The sequence below is a fragment of the Cheilinus undulatus genome, linkage group 3, assembly GCF_018320785.1.
Source record: "Cheilinus undulatus linkage group 3, ASM1832078v1, whole genome shotgun sequence".
Lineage (NCBI taxonomy): Eukaryota > Metazoa > Chordata > Actinopteri > Labriformes > Labridae > Cheilinus > Cheilinus undulatus.
This window is the reverse complement of record NC_054867.1, coordinates 9,142,900-9,157,836: the sequence shown is the minus strand read 5'-3', so window position 1 is coordinate 9,157,836 and position 14,937 is coordinate 9,142,900. Positions and strand designations below refer to the sequence as shown.

The following is a 14,937-nucleotide window of genomic DNA, read 5'->3' as shown; positions in this document are numbered from 1 at the left end:
TCAGAGGGTGGCAGGTCGATGAGGGCGTCTCCCTGTCACCCAGTTAAGAGTTTGGGTGCTCGCTGATGTCAGGAGACAGTGATGAGGGGCGGGCTGTGTGACAGAGAGCAGTCGGCTGGTTTCTCCACACCCACTGGACCATTAAAGAGCTAAACTCCAACACAGACTCTACTTTACGCTCCAGCATCCTCCGGGAGCTTCGACTACAGCATTTTTCTCTTTTTTTATTCCTCTTTCTCTTCTTCTTCTCTCAGCCCAGCTCAGTAATGTGCTGTTAATTTTGTGTGCACTAGTTAATGAGCATTAATCCATCACCCCTGGATGCTATTGTTGCTGGGGGAATGGCCATTTGAATGCAAATGCGTGACACTGTGACAGCAAGGTGCTTATTAAACTGATGTGTGCTCCTGTCTGAGCTCAGCGCAGTGAAAGGACGCGGGGCAGCTGCAGGAGCAGGTCGGACCAGAGTTGCTCACGCCAAGTTTCTGCTCTGCTGCAAACAAAAAAACAACAAAAACAACAAGAAGAAGAGGACGAACAAAATGGCAAGTTCTGCCTCTGTGGAGACGGTGATGTCCTCCGCGGCTCCAAAGACTCTGGCCTTCTCCATAGAGCGGATCATGTCAGGGAGCTCGGAGCCGAAGAGGGGCGCAGAGGAGCGGGCAGAGGGCAAGAAGCTGCTCGGGCTCTGCTCCCCGATCCCCTGCATGATCCCCCTGCAGCCCTTCAGCTACGACCTGCAGGCCAAGGCTCTGATGAACTACTCGGAGCTGTGGAGAGCCAGTTTTAGGGGCACTTTCTGCGGCGCTCCGTGCAAAGGCAGCTGCGCCATGTGCGCCAAAGCGGAGCCAGGATTGAAGCAGCCTCTGCTGAGTTCAGGGGGCAGGCTGGTGAAGCCGCAGGTCATCCAGCAGGCCGTGGCCGTGCCCAGCGGAGGCTCCCTCTACTACCTGAACTACCTGGACTCTGCGTACCAGCAGTCAGAGCTTCTGGCCGGACACTGGTTCTCCAGCTCGCAGGCCCAGGCGTCTCTATCCGCACACCACAGACTCTTACTGCTGGAGAACGCCAAGCTGGCCGCGGACAAGCTGCCCACGCCTCAGTACCCGCACAAGGAACATCTGCCCGGGCAGCTGGACCAGATCGTGAAGGAGAGCCAGCACGGCCTGAGCGCAGACAAGAGCGCAGTGAAGACGCACAGCAAGCTGAGCAGCAGCCCGGCAGACGGAAAACCCAAAAACTTTACATGTGAAGTCTGTGGAAAGGTACTTCAATTTTATTTACCCTGGTTGAAGTGTTAAGAATGTCGCCGGAATATTATACTGGAGAGTTAACTAGAACTCCAAATGTACGCTTAGAATAAGATCCAGCTTCTGCTGTCCAATATTTAACCACGAAATACACAACTGTGGGCTGAAAATATGACTAAATATTCTGAATAATTTGCGCATTTTTCCTTTTTTGCCTGTAATGAGCATCATAGAGAAGCAATAACACTGCAGTCTGAATGCTCTGTGTATTTTCATAAAAACTGTCTGCCTTCAGGTTTTAAGCCTATTTCAGATGTGCACATGTGGCTGAGTGTGTTTTTGTTTTACAGAGGCACGTCAACATTCGCAGTTAAATTTGCGACAGCCAACTGAAGTGACAATTAAAACAAAGAACAAAATAATAAATGCTTTTAATTCTAATTTTAGGGACAGAAACCATGGGAACATTAAAATGAAACCATTTTACTCACAGCTTTCGATTTTTCTCTCCAGTTAAAATCGCTGTTGTTAGAATAAAAAATGTGTCCATATCACTGAAATCAAATCTCTGGAACTCAAGTGTTAAAAGAAAACGAAACAATGCAGGCATTTTCATTATTTTTACTATTTAGCCTAATTTAAACGAAATTACGCACAAGAAAATCCAAATTTAAATCACTTTTACGCACAGGGTTTTTAATGACTCTTAAAATAAAATCCCTGCCGTTGTTGTCAGAGTTATTCCTTTTAATATTCTCGTTGTTTTGCAGGTTTTTAACGCGCACTACAACCTGACCAGACACATGCCTGTGCACACCGGGGCCCGGCCCTTCGTCTGTAAAGTGTGCGGGAAAGGATTCCGACAGGCCAGCACGCTGTGCAGACACAAGATCATCCACACGCAGGTCAGACATGAAGGGGAGGCTGTTCTTTAAACGCGAACTAGACTTTTTAAAATAAATATACGTGGTTTTGATAATTTGACTCTGACTAAGTGTTATTTTGCCCTCTCGTGCAGGAAAAGCCTCATAAATGTAACCAGTGCGGGAAGGCGTTCAACAGAAGCTCCACGCTCAACACTCACGTACGGATCCACGCAGGGTACAAACCTTTCGTCTGTGAGTTCTGCGGGAAAGGATTTCACCAGAAAGGTAAAGAAAAGTCCCTGATTTTATTTTTCAAAAAGCTGTGCATGACCCGGATTACAATCTGCTTTTTAAAAGAAATATTTCCATGGGATATCGTTGTTTTCCCCTTTTTTTACTTTAATTGCAAGAGATTTACCTTACATTTAGCCTCTTAAAATTTTAGAATATTCCAAAAATACTTAGATATTTGATTGTGCTATCTTTATTCTACAGAAATTATCTTTATTTTGGATATTAGTCATCCTTAAATTTATCCTCAAGTTCATTATCTAGACAGAATTATTCAAAATATTCCTCTGAAATTAAATTCTTTTGACAAATACTTTTACTTTTTGGATCATTGTGGCTGTAAAAAACAAATATGCACTGTGAGCATCTTAAATCACTGCAATTCTTTACACCAGTGGTTCTCAACTGGTGGGTTAGGACCCAAAAAGGGGTCACCGAATTGTTTCCAATGGGTCACAGAAAGAAAACTCTGTGGCAAAAAGTGCAACTGATTGATTTTGTTCCATATTATGCTGCTGCTGAGTATAAAACCACTGACAGGGTAGTCCAACTGAAGGCTGTATGTATATGAAGCTTGATTAACTCTCTGTAGTTTCATTAAAGTTGCTCATTTTTGGTTTATTCTAGCCAACAATAGGCTATAAATGATTGCATTTAAGAGGGACTATTTAATTTTTCATGTACTTGTATTTTAACTGAAAGTTGTGCTGTTTTATTTTGTAAAGCTGAAGCACTGGGATGTTTTTTCATCTCTCATACTAATGATTTTTCATTAAATATATTTTTGGTTGAAAAAATTCAAAGCCAGTTGAGAACCACTGGCATAAATTGCCCATTTAATATTGCAGTTTTTTAACAACAGCTTCCTTTATGTCCTGCATTTGAATAAGGGCTTGCAGGAGTAAAATATGGGGTATTTCATGCTGTTATTCCTCTGTGTTTAATTTGGCATGAGGAAAGTGGATTTTTTTAAACAAAGACACTTCCACGCTCCTGAAGGGATGCAGCGGTTTGGATTAAACCGTGTTTGTGAGGACAAATTCCAGAGCTTCAGCAGGGAATCAGAGTGAGCTCACTGTGCAGGAATCCTCAGAGCTGCAGAAATGAAAAAATATCAGGACTAAAAGCAGAAGCATATGCTGCTGCTCTGAGTTATCAGTGAGAGTTTAATGAAAGGGGAAATAATTGCAGACCCTGCGATGAGTCTGAAGCGATCAGTGGAAATAGGACATGTCACTTTACACGGACTAATTCTCCCTCCGAGACGGCAGCATTTGCTCTGGGTCAGCTGCTGCAGACCCCGGCACAGTCAGAGGAACCGGGCCCTTTTTGTTGTGTTCACTTGTCGCTTGCGCTTGATTTTGACAAAGTTTGACAACTTCTTGACTTCCACACACAAAACCCTGATTAATGAAGGCTGGACGGAGTGGAGGGACTGAGGAGGCTCTAACTTCACAATGAACTGCTGACCTCAGCGGAGGAAAAGAGGAGAGGAGAGAGAGAGAGAGGCCTCTTTCATCTTCACTTTCTTTTCTGATTCCCAGTAAACAGCACAGAGACCCCCCCACCCTCCTTTTTTACTGCTGCTAAACTGAAGAATGATCCCTGGTTCATGTGTCAGCATGTTTGGCAAATTTTCACAAACCAGGTGCTATCTTTGACTTCGCATTTAAGCATTTCCTTCTTTGTAATATACATGAAAACAGACCAAAAACCCTAAAACAACAAGGCCTTTTTTGGCAAATTAATTTCAGAATTAAAAATATATATAGCACATCTGATGTCAGAAAGGCATTTATCTAATGGTGCTGAACTGAAGCTGCAGGGGTGAATTTGATTCATTTAACCTCTTCTTTGAGCATGTTTTATATTACAGAAGAAGAAAAAAACCTGAGGTTATGTCTCGTCAAATAAAAATATATTCATGTTTGTAAATCTTACGCCTGAAGCCACTTAGATGCATACTGTTTATTATGGTAGCCTTGAAGGTTAACTGCAAAAAATACTTTTATGAGACCAAAAAAATTCTTTAAACACAAATGTATTCAATGAAACAAACAAAAAAGCTATTTTTTAAAAATCTGATATAGTAAAATGCAACAAAAATTTTGAGAAATTTAACATCCTTTGAAATGCAAGAAATGCAAAAATATTTTGTAAAATGCCTGCCAAAAATACTTAATGAAGTGTAAAACAAAAATTATACAATGCAAAAATAATTCACAACAGTGAAAAACACTTAATAAAGTGCTAAAATATTTAATTAAAGTAAAAAATATTTTATGTAATAAAAAACCCTCGATTACATGTATAAGTTTTTCACAAAATGCAAAAATATTTCATTAAAATAAAAAACCTTCATAAAATTCAAAAAAAAATTAATTCAATTAAAAGAAAAACTGAAATGCAAAAGTATTTCATGAAATACAAGAAACCTTTCATGGAATTCAAAACCAAAATCACTGCACATGAAAACACTTCATGAGACAGGAAAATAGTTCATAAATTACAAAGAGAAAAAAATCATTAAAAGCAAAATAATAATAATAATTATTAAATCAAAATATTATTTAATTAAATGAAAAATTATAATGTGAATCAAGATGTTTTAAGTTAATGTTTCATTAAATATTTTTGCCTGCAGTAAAATGTTTTGCATCTTAGGGCCACCGTAGATCTACGGAGAAAGTATCTGTAACATTTAAGGTTGAGTTTTAGTTTGTATAAGGTGTAAAAATAACAAAGTGCGGCTTCAAACTTGGTTAGAAATTTGCTGCTTTTTTCTCTTTCCATTTTATTTTGAAGTGCTGTTTAGAAAGAACAGGAAGCAATCACTTTTTCCTCTTGGAACTTGTGAGGAAACAAATTTTTTTCATCAGCTATGGTTGTTTTGTCAGTTAAGAATAAATCTGGCAGGTCATAACTTGCAGGTATTGTTGTGTTTATTTGTTCTTGCACTTATGTTCATGGTTTCTGTCTTCACTTCCCAGGAAACTACAAGAACCACAAGCTGACGCACAGCGGGGAGAAGCAGTACAAGTGCTCCATCTGCAACAAGGCCTTCCATCAGATCTACAACCTGACCTTCCACATGCACACGCACAATGACAAGAAGCCCTTCACCTGCGCCACCTGCGGCAAGGGCTTCTGTCGCAACTTTGACCTGAAGAAACACATCAGGAAGCTGCACGACAACGGCTTCAGCGCGACCGCGGAGGCCTCCAGAGAGCTGCAGAGCTGAGGGTCGCTGCTGCTAACGTCCCACCATCCACCTCAGACCGGGAGGCTGCAGAAAGACTGGCTCATGTCCTGCTTTTTGAGCCTTGTTGGACAGTGTTTGAAGGTCTAGGAAAGGTGGAATATTCTGGTAAATTCTGCCTCCTGACATTCACTCTGCAGGGAGCAAAGGACAGACCAACATTTACACTTAAAACACGCTATAGGAATATGAAGGGGACTTTCTTCTGCACAGTCACAAGCATCAAACAGAGGAGACGCCATGTATCTCTAGAATGGACGTGTAAATAATAGGCTATGAAATAAAGAATGTTATTTAAAATGTGAATCATTGCCATGTTGTGTATTTCACAGACAAAAATGTTAATGTGAATAAGTTATAACTTATAATGAAAAATGAATGTTTGAGCCATGTTGTTTCTGTTTTTTGGAAGGTATTTCAAAATAAAATTGAAGAATATGACAGCAGTTGAATCATTGTTTTATGTTTTCATGGAGGGTGTTAACTTTTTCTTCAGTGATGGGCGACATTACAACATTTGCAGAAAAATAATCAATATTTATGAGGGGAAAAAGGAAAATGCAAGACTTGAGATGCATAAAAGCACCAAAAATATTTAAAAAATATGATTTAAAAACTACATAAAACATCATTATTTTAACAATATCCTATGTGAGGGCTTCAAGTAATTTATTCATCTGATATCTAATATTTGTAGATTTCCATTGATAAACATGCACTACACAATTACCTACTCCTTTATTTATTGTTATTTTTTAAAATATTTTACATATTTATAGACTTTTTATCCATTGTGTCTCCACTCAGCCACGTTAATGGACATCGTACCTTCAATATATCAGATTTTTTTCAGTGTTTAAGAAGACTATGATGTCTTTAAAGCACATTTCCCTGACAAAATCACTGTCTGTTTTCCTGCAAAGGCATCTATCTGCTCAACTTTGTGGGTCTTTTATTCTGAAGTGTTGCCTGAAAGCCACATATAGACTCAGCCTGGCTCTACTGTAGACTCTGCAGCCACTTTGCTTCAACATTTATTGACAGACACGATCTTAATAATGCAGCATTTACACTTGACTCGACCGTAATGGCGTAAATGATGAGAGATAACGTGGGCCCTTGAAAGAGAATTACATTAAGCAGTTAAAGGGCCTGGGGAGTCTTGATTGGGGACCGTCTCATCCGGAGCCGCTCATCAGAGCCGGAGATAATGGAGCACTCAGGCCGCAGCTCCTCGTCTGGGCCTCTGCTTTAATAGAGCGCCAGTTATTCTCCTCACGGCTCCTGGAACAATATTATCCCTGCACACATTCTGTCGAGAGGCAGCTCCGTGCTCCCAAATGGCGCTCTTTCTATTAACAGCCAATTAGCGCTGAGCTGGGCCGGCAGGCCTGCAGAGGCCTGGCAGGGCTAATATTACCAGACGCAGGCGTGCTCACCTGGTTCACACACAGAGGGCGCGTGCACAGACTGTTAACATAAAGAAAATGTAGACTTACCCTGGCCACATCAGCCCTTTTAAGTCTATATCAGCAACATTCACAGTCATTTTTTAACCCTCTGAAGTTACAACAGGATCCAAAAGTCTGTAAATGTGCACATGAAGCTCCAAGGCTGTTCACATTCAGCTGTTTGGTGATAAGACGCCTCTCTGATGTGATATCAGAGAGCTGATGATGAGGGATGATGAGATGAGTTGCATGCCAAGATTGAAGAAATAGCGTTGCATGCCACATCCTCATCTCTCCCTCTCATGAGACCTGCCTGTGTTCATATCCACTGTCACCATCAAAGCACTGAAAACGACCTAAAATCATTACAAGTTAGCATTATCTCCTCACAACAAGCTACATGCTGTTTACTTTCCCCCATTCAAATCTAGCAGCGTATAACTGAAGGGAGAGAAATATTCTAACGGCCTGTTTGAGCCTTAAAAGATTCAGACTCTTAGAGTCTTTTAAATGCTATTTGAGGACGAATGATGTCTTCAGCTGGATTGAGGCCCTCATGCATGGCAACGTGCTGGGATAATCAAACTAGGGGTGCTGAGATTAACCTTTCCACGATGCATGGCAATACAGATGTGGATGATTCTGGATAAATGCAATCACATAACATAGTTACTGACACGGCTTTAGATTTTCCACCTGCTGTATCGAAACAGTATATTTCTGATTGGGCTTATGATGTAAGGATATTTATGTTCACACATATTTATTTACTCATTTTTCGTGATTGTTTTGGGGCATTTTCATGTGATAGGAGAGCTGAAGAGAGACAGGAAACATAGGGAGAGAAAATGGGGGGAAAACACAAACCACATGTGCACTGAGACCAAATCCAACCTGTGACCAGTGTGTCGGGGACCATTGCCTTTGCCTATGGGTGCCTACACACTGAAAGTTTTAAAGAATATTTTAGAGCTTATTGCCTAATTGTTGATAGGACAGGACATTAAGGAACAAATGAAATTTGTAACAGAGTGGGGAATGACACGTGGAAAGGTGTAACAGGCCAGATTTGAACCAAAGCTGTGTGCTTGAAGGACTATATGTATACAAATTAAAAAGACAAATAAATCTGATTGACAAGAGCTGGGACAAAAAAAGTTTCATGAACTTTTCCAGTAAAGGTGCGGACTAGCCGTCCACCAAGATGTAAGTTAGTACGTAGCACATGGGATATTCTCAGTGGACGCAACTCTTTTTCAGTGCAGTGCATGTGTCAACTTGTCACATTATTTAAAAAGTCACATGTCACACATGATTTAAAAAGAAATGTTCACTTGTTTTTTAGATTTGGTCCCTAAATGGATCTAAGGTCTAGGGTCCAGTTGAGAACCAGTGTCTAGGACAATTCAGGACCCACCAGTCTGTCTTAGGAAGAATCGGGACCCAAGTTTCTAAAAAATTCTCAACAACACATCTTTAGTTAATTGAAAATGTTGCAGTTTGGAGCATGATTGTACAAAACTGACATACTTTATATCCTATTTCCCCATCATTACGTGCATATTTTTGCCCATTTTCCAGAGATTTTGAGAAATTACTTCATGATCATGGGAAAAGTTGCCTTTTCATTACAAAAAAGGAGATAAATTTGTTAAAATATATATCAAATGTTTAAATTTCCCCAATATCACAGTCAAACAGTGTAAAATAAAAGCTATTAAAGCTTGTTCGCATAAGTACTTCAGGACTTTTAGCCACCATTCTTTTTTTACAGACGCCTGGTGGTGACTCACTGAAATTTTTGAGACCCACTTTTGGGTCCTGGCCCAACAATTGAGAACCACTGCTCTAGGTCACTAGTTCTGAACTGGTCTGCAGGACTGAACTGGTAATCTGGCATACAGGGCCTTTTCCATGGTGTGACAGCGGTATCATCATGGTATTAGTTCCTCTTGTGTTATTTTGAGATGATTATTTAGTTCCTTGTGTTTCTATGTACTCCCTGTGTTTCCTTGTCCTGTGAGTGTTTTTTTTTTTTTTTAGTAATTCCCAGTTTAGTTTTCCAGTGTCATATTATTCCTTCCCTCTCTATATTCCTGTATCAGGTGTTATTTTGTGATTTGCTTCCCTACTATTTGATTTCTATTCACCTTCCTGCCCTTGTGTTTTTCTCTCCACTGTGACTGCACCTCCAGGTTCACCTGTGTCTATTTGTCACACCTGAGTCCAGTCACTTCCTGTGTAGTTTCTGTTTCACCCAGTCCTTTATCAGTTTCTCGTGAAATCCTTTTCATGCCTGTGTGAGCTACATTTCCTAGAATTTCCCAGTGCTTTCTGTGTGCCTTTTCAAGTAAGTTTCTTTTTTCTTTTTTTTTTTTTTTTTTGCTCTTTTGACTTTTGTTGAATAAATTCAGTTTTGGTTTCTGCATTTGGGTCTGCTTTTTGTTCCACATTTTGCAACCATGAAAAGTATGATTTTATCTTTTTTTGTTATTTCTTTTTTTGGTTATGCTCCCTCGATTTTTAAGTACTTAAAAGAGTCTATAAGAGAGTCAGTGAACATCATCATTTTATCTGTCCATGGCATTTACTTCTCAGCTATGTAGAAGTTTTGTAGATAAATTATTATTTTTTTAAGATTTATTTTTGGGCATTTTTGTGCCTTTATTAGACAGAGGAGGACAGTGGAAAGTCGGAAACAGGGTCAGGAGTGGGGGAGAGACATGCGGTAGAGGGCCTCAGGCCGGATTCAAACCCAGGCCGCCCACCTACATGGGGAGCGCCTTTAACCACTAGGCCACCTGCTCCCCAATGTAGATAAATTAAAGGAAATGAGGGTGCTGGTATGTTACATTGTGTTCAGCCAGGGGTAAAGGGCCAGTTCACACCAAAAATGCCAGGGCCAAAGTTTCCTTCCACTTCCAGTGATGCTGGTGTAGCTTCAGGATCCACCAAGCCAACCTGGCTGCAGACATTTGTAAATGTATGCATGGCTGACATCTCCGCAAGTGCACACAAATTTAAGTGTCAGCTTTTGGTTGGTCAAATGAAAAGACTCACTTATGAAATCATTTGTGATTACAGTTATAGCAAAGCCAATACAATTTCAAGCCACTTTTAAATGGCTTTTGCTTGGGTTGTTGAACAACTAATGTTATCATTGATGAATAAATCTCACATTTACAGCTGGCAAGACCTCCTTTTGCTTCCTCTGTTTACATCTGTCTCTAATGTTTAAAAACTTGAAAACGCCTGCTATCGTTCCTCAAAGGCTATAGCTAAACGTGGTGGATGGTGTTGAACAGTTCTGCTGGCGAAGGCACCAACGGGAGTCAACTGAGCATGTGCTGACAGGTATGTAAACTACGCATGCATCTGGATGTCTGAAGCCAGGTGCCGCTCAGACCAACACCGCCTCAATCATGAGAAACTGCAAGACAAATTTACAAAGAATTTCATCAATCCATCCAATTTTTATACGGCTTATCCTGTTGGGGAGTGTGGGGGTCTGGAGCCTATCACAGCTGTCACTGGCGAGAGGCAGAGTACCCTGGGCTGGTCCCAGTCAAATTTATACAGTGAAATATTTTGCAGTTTGGATCTGATAGAACAAAGAGATAGTACAAAAATGTGTTAAAGATGTACACCACTGCAGAAGTCTTGGGGAACATGCATGCACACATTTGATTTTCCTTCAGCATTTTTTTCTAGAGAGCCTAAGAAACTTCATGGTGGAATAATTAAAGAGATAAATAGGTTGAGGTCTCAAGAAAATAAGCAAAAAATACTCATAATCACAAGTAAAATGTTTGGGTGCATGTCTGCTGGGGGATTCAGTCCATCAAAATTCATTTTTCCAGGCACACATCCATGACCCATTTAGGCCCAGCCCCACCAGTTGAAAACCACTGGTCTAATGTGTTCCCAGTATCAATAATAAACTGAGTGCAACAGCTCTTTCAATCTGCAGTATCTGTCCTTTTAATTAATCTCCAGGGTGAAAACAGACATGGTTTGACTTCTATCCAAAGCAATGTGCTGAGAGAAACACACATACGCACGCGCGCACACTCAGACACGCGGGCTGCAGGGCATGAACAGTGTCAGAGCAGTAAACAACCTAAAGCCACGCAGGTTGTCCTTTTCTCCGCACCTTCAACATCTGAGCAACCGGCTCCACATCCACAAACACGTTAATTGACGAGCGGGAGCTTTCATGACGGCGCGCGCACGGCGGAGCAGATTAGAGGCGGAGGAAGCGGGAGCGCGCGCTAATCGGCTGTCAACAACAGCATGAGGACATCTTTCTTTTCGCTCCCTCCGCCACCGGGGGATCACCGAGGGATTCAGGCAATTTAGGAGCCACAAAGGAGCTCGTTTGAGACAGGAAGAGAAGAAAAGGAGAGGCGGACTTTTTGTCTGGACCACTGAATTGATTGTAAATGGGAGATTAGCGGGAAGCTTCAGCAGCGGCTCATAAGTGGCCGATCGAGGAGGAGCGAGAGAAAGGGACCAATTAAGTCCACCAAATGTTAACTTACATCAGTTTCCCCTCAGTTTAGCCCACATGAAATTCCAATTAAAGCGTCCCCACGGCAGAAGGAGAGGAGAGGGTGGAGGGGTGACGACACTTTGAGTCATTATAGACAGCAGACTGAGTTCCCACAACATCTGATTATAGGAGCTACGAGGTCCGGGACGGGCCATTTAGACTGCAAACCAAGCAACAACAAAACTTAAAAATACAGAGATTATTTCAGAGAGGGAGCAGGATGATAGAGTTCACAGGTTCCACTCAATTATGTCAAAAAATTCAGAGACATCTGGCTTAAACGCTCAGGCCCTCCTAGGCCTTTTTAATTGTATTTTTTGCTCTTACTTTGGTAGTTATCATGCTAAGATGATGATATTTGACAAAGATGCTCATTTTTTAATTTTGAAATGTCAGTATCCACACTGTGTTGACAGAATTTTCCACTGTGTAGACAAGAAACTCACACTCTCCCTGCTAAAGCCCTTTTAGGCCTCATTGACTACCATTAAAACCACTCATTTTCATTCTACTGCCACTGCAACACAGAAACAAAAAATCCTGTTGATTCCTCTGTAATTCAGTCATTCAGAGGAAAAAGCACACCAAAAAAAGACGCCAAATTGTGCCATTTTTCAATGTTTGCAGAGAGGCATTGTGGGAGATAATGACCTTGTTTGAACTGATAGGATATATCAGTGACTGTAGGCCAGTGGAATTAATTATTTCAGCTAAAACTACTTTGGGTGTTTTCTATGGATGGCAGAGTCTGGTGAAAAATTTAAATTATGAAACTGAATTCATATTTGCGATATATGATGAGGGCTGGAGTTAAGGACCAAAAATAATAAAAAAACATCTTTCATGTTTAATATTTCTAAATATATCCAATGTCCTAAAAGGGCTTTAAAAGGGAGAGTGTGATTTTTTAAAATGTATTTTATTACACAAAATGTAATAGCATGTCAAAATCAGTGTTGCTGCTTATCACTGACATATCCAGAACTGATAATCCCTGCACAAAAATATGCTTTGCATTTTTCAAATACAAAATAATTCTTTTTTTTTTGTGTCAGAAAATGTGGCATTATGTAAATAAACTGGCAACTATAGGGTTAGAATTATGAAAAATTGCTATACATGATGAGGACTGGAGTTAAAGACCAAAAAATTTTAAAAAGTGTTTTCATTCATTTTTAATACTTTTAAATATATCCAATGTCCTAAAAGGGCTTTAAGAGGGAGAGTGTGATTTTTTTAAAGGAGGGTCTGAGGGTGAAACTAATGATCTTTTCTTAGAAACATACTACTCAAATTCAGAATTTGTTTTTTTTTTTTATTCTGATTTTATCAGTTCTAAACTGTTTTTTTAAGGAATAGACTGTAGAATGTTTAAGTGAATTTAAAAAAGACTTATATAGCCACAATATGTTCAAATTTAACATTGAAATGCCTATAATAACAATAAAAATAGACTACTCCTGTGCTATATATTTTTAAGTTTCCTGTTTCCAAAGCCAGAGAATTTTTAATTCTTTATTTGAGTAACAGGACTTGTTGTGTTAAGGTGGCTGTGGTGACTGACCCTAACCTGACACCGTCAGAAACCGTCAATACTAAACGTTTGGGAAAGGGCAGAGCCTTTGAAAAAAACACAGAGGGTGATTGGATGAATGTTCTGCCTGTCACATCTTCACAGGCCAATCAGAGCAACAAAGCACAAGATGTAACCGTGAAGAATAATGCGAACCATGGTGACTATAGACATGTCAGTACATGACTTTTGTCGTTTTTGAAAAGAAAAAAACTCACTGCTGTTCTTTGTTCTTCTTTTAACAAAGAAATGTCATCAAGTTCTGATAAAACTGGGACTTTAGCAGTATCAGTGCTAAGCTCTTCCGCCATAATTGCACTGGCCTCTTGTTGCTGCTTGCTTGCGTCACAACTCGGCCACGCCTGAAAGTACTGCCCTTCATCACTGATTGGTCCTGTCACTTTCTAACTGAGCTCAAACGGGTCAGACGGGAGCTTTGTGAGATGGATTTGCCAGTGAGAAACAAGGAAATAGCAAATCCATCTAATTTGCAAGGTTAGACTGACCCCTGTTCCTGCAAAAGCAATTTCACACACTTATGAGGGAGAGAAGATGTTAAAAACGGGCAATGCCTTCTGGCCTCATCCTGCTGCCCATTCCTAAAATGCTTTGAGTGTAGCTTGCATCTGCTTGCCAGAGGGTGACGCCACTTTTAAAATAGCTTTTCTCTCTCAATGTGTGAAATTAGGGATTTACGAATTAGTAGGGCTGTCAGCATTGATGAATTGAAGTCCCCGTAAAGTGAAATCCAATCTTTGTGTCTTAACACACTAGATATGTTGGAGTAAGGTTGCTGTAAACACGGGAAAACACTAAGATCACTGTGACTGAATTTTTAATTTAGACCGTTATTAAGTACAGTCTGCTGATGTCACTGCCTTCATTGAAAGTTTACAGTCAGCTACATGCTGTGTTTTTGGTCATTGTGAGGTAAATTTCCCAAATCTGTTAGCCATGGTGGACGACAGGTGATTAAAAGTTTCATAACAGAGATTTGTGACAGAAAACAGTAAATTTAATCCCCAACCTCGATCTCTCTGATCTGGCACAGAACCAGACAGCTGAGCTCTGGTCAGAGGCATTTTTTAAAATCTGAGAGGATCCTATTTCTCATGAGTGGGCAGCTCATTCAACCAAGACACCCACACCATCCTAAAGCAGATTTAACTGCCTCATTTTTCATGATTTTGAAGCTAAATTTCATTAAAAACAATTATAAGGAGTGTTTCTTGGACTCAAAATGTAGTTTGAGGTCATCTTTGGAAAAGGGATTCTTGGAAGCCAAATTTGGCTTGATGCCGAAATGTGCTGAAGTGTGTTTTTAGGTCTACACCACACACTATAGAAAGAATTGGACAAACAAGTGTGACGTCAGCCGTCTGCTTACAATAGGCGGACTCAAACAGCTCTTGAAGCCAGTCCACAGTGGCTTCGACATTGAAATCTTGGTCTCAACCAAACTTTGGATCAACCTAACAGCCCACCCACTAAGCTTGACTTCCTGTCAGCTAGCTAGCTAGCTAGTGTTCTGGTTGACAGAAACGTAGCTTCTGCCTTTCAAGCTTCCTGTCATTCAAATGAGACGCACCAATCAGTCCTCAGTGAGGGTTTTCCTTAATATAATCTAAAAGATTGTGGTACAAAAACAGGCGTTGAGATGGAACTCCAGGTGTTCCTACAGCCAGCCTCAAGTGG

General features: G+C 40.4%; 2 protein-coding genes across 2 annotated transcripts in view; one reads left to right on the top strand and one right to left on the bottom strand.

The window, feature by feature from the left end:
* Positions 1-542: 542 nt before the first annotated feature.
* On the top strand, positions 543-5,693 carry fezf2 (FEZ family zinc finger 2). The gene is made up of 4 exons (XM_041777997.1): positions 543-1,265; positions 2,021-2,155; positions 2,269-2,401; positions 5,398-5,693. Exons 1-4 carry the CDS (start codon positions 543-545, stop codon positions 5,646-5,648), a joined length of 1,242 nt encoding a protein of 413 aa, XP_041633931.1. The 3' UTR covers positions 5,649-5,693.
* A 50-nt stretch (positions 5,694-5,743) lies between these two features.
* Positions 5,744-14,937, bottom strand: part of c3h3orf14 (chromosome 3 C3orf14 homolog) — a 48,233-nt gene continuing 39,039 nt past the window's right edge. The window contains exon 5 of the mRNA XM_041778009.1: positions 5,744-5,800. The gene's annotated coding sequence lies outside the window, so the exon portion shown is untranslated. The remainder of the gene's footprint in view (positions 5,801-14,937) is intronic.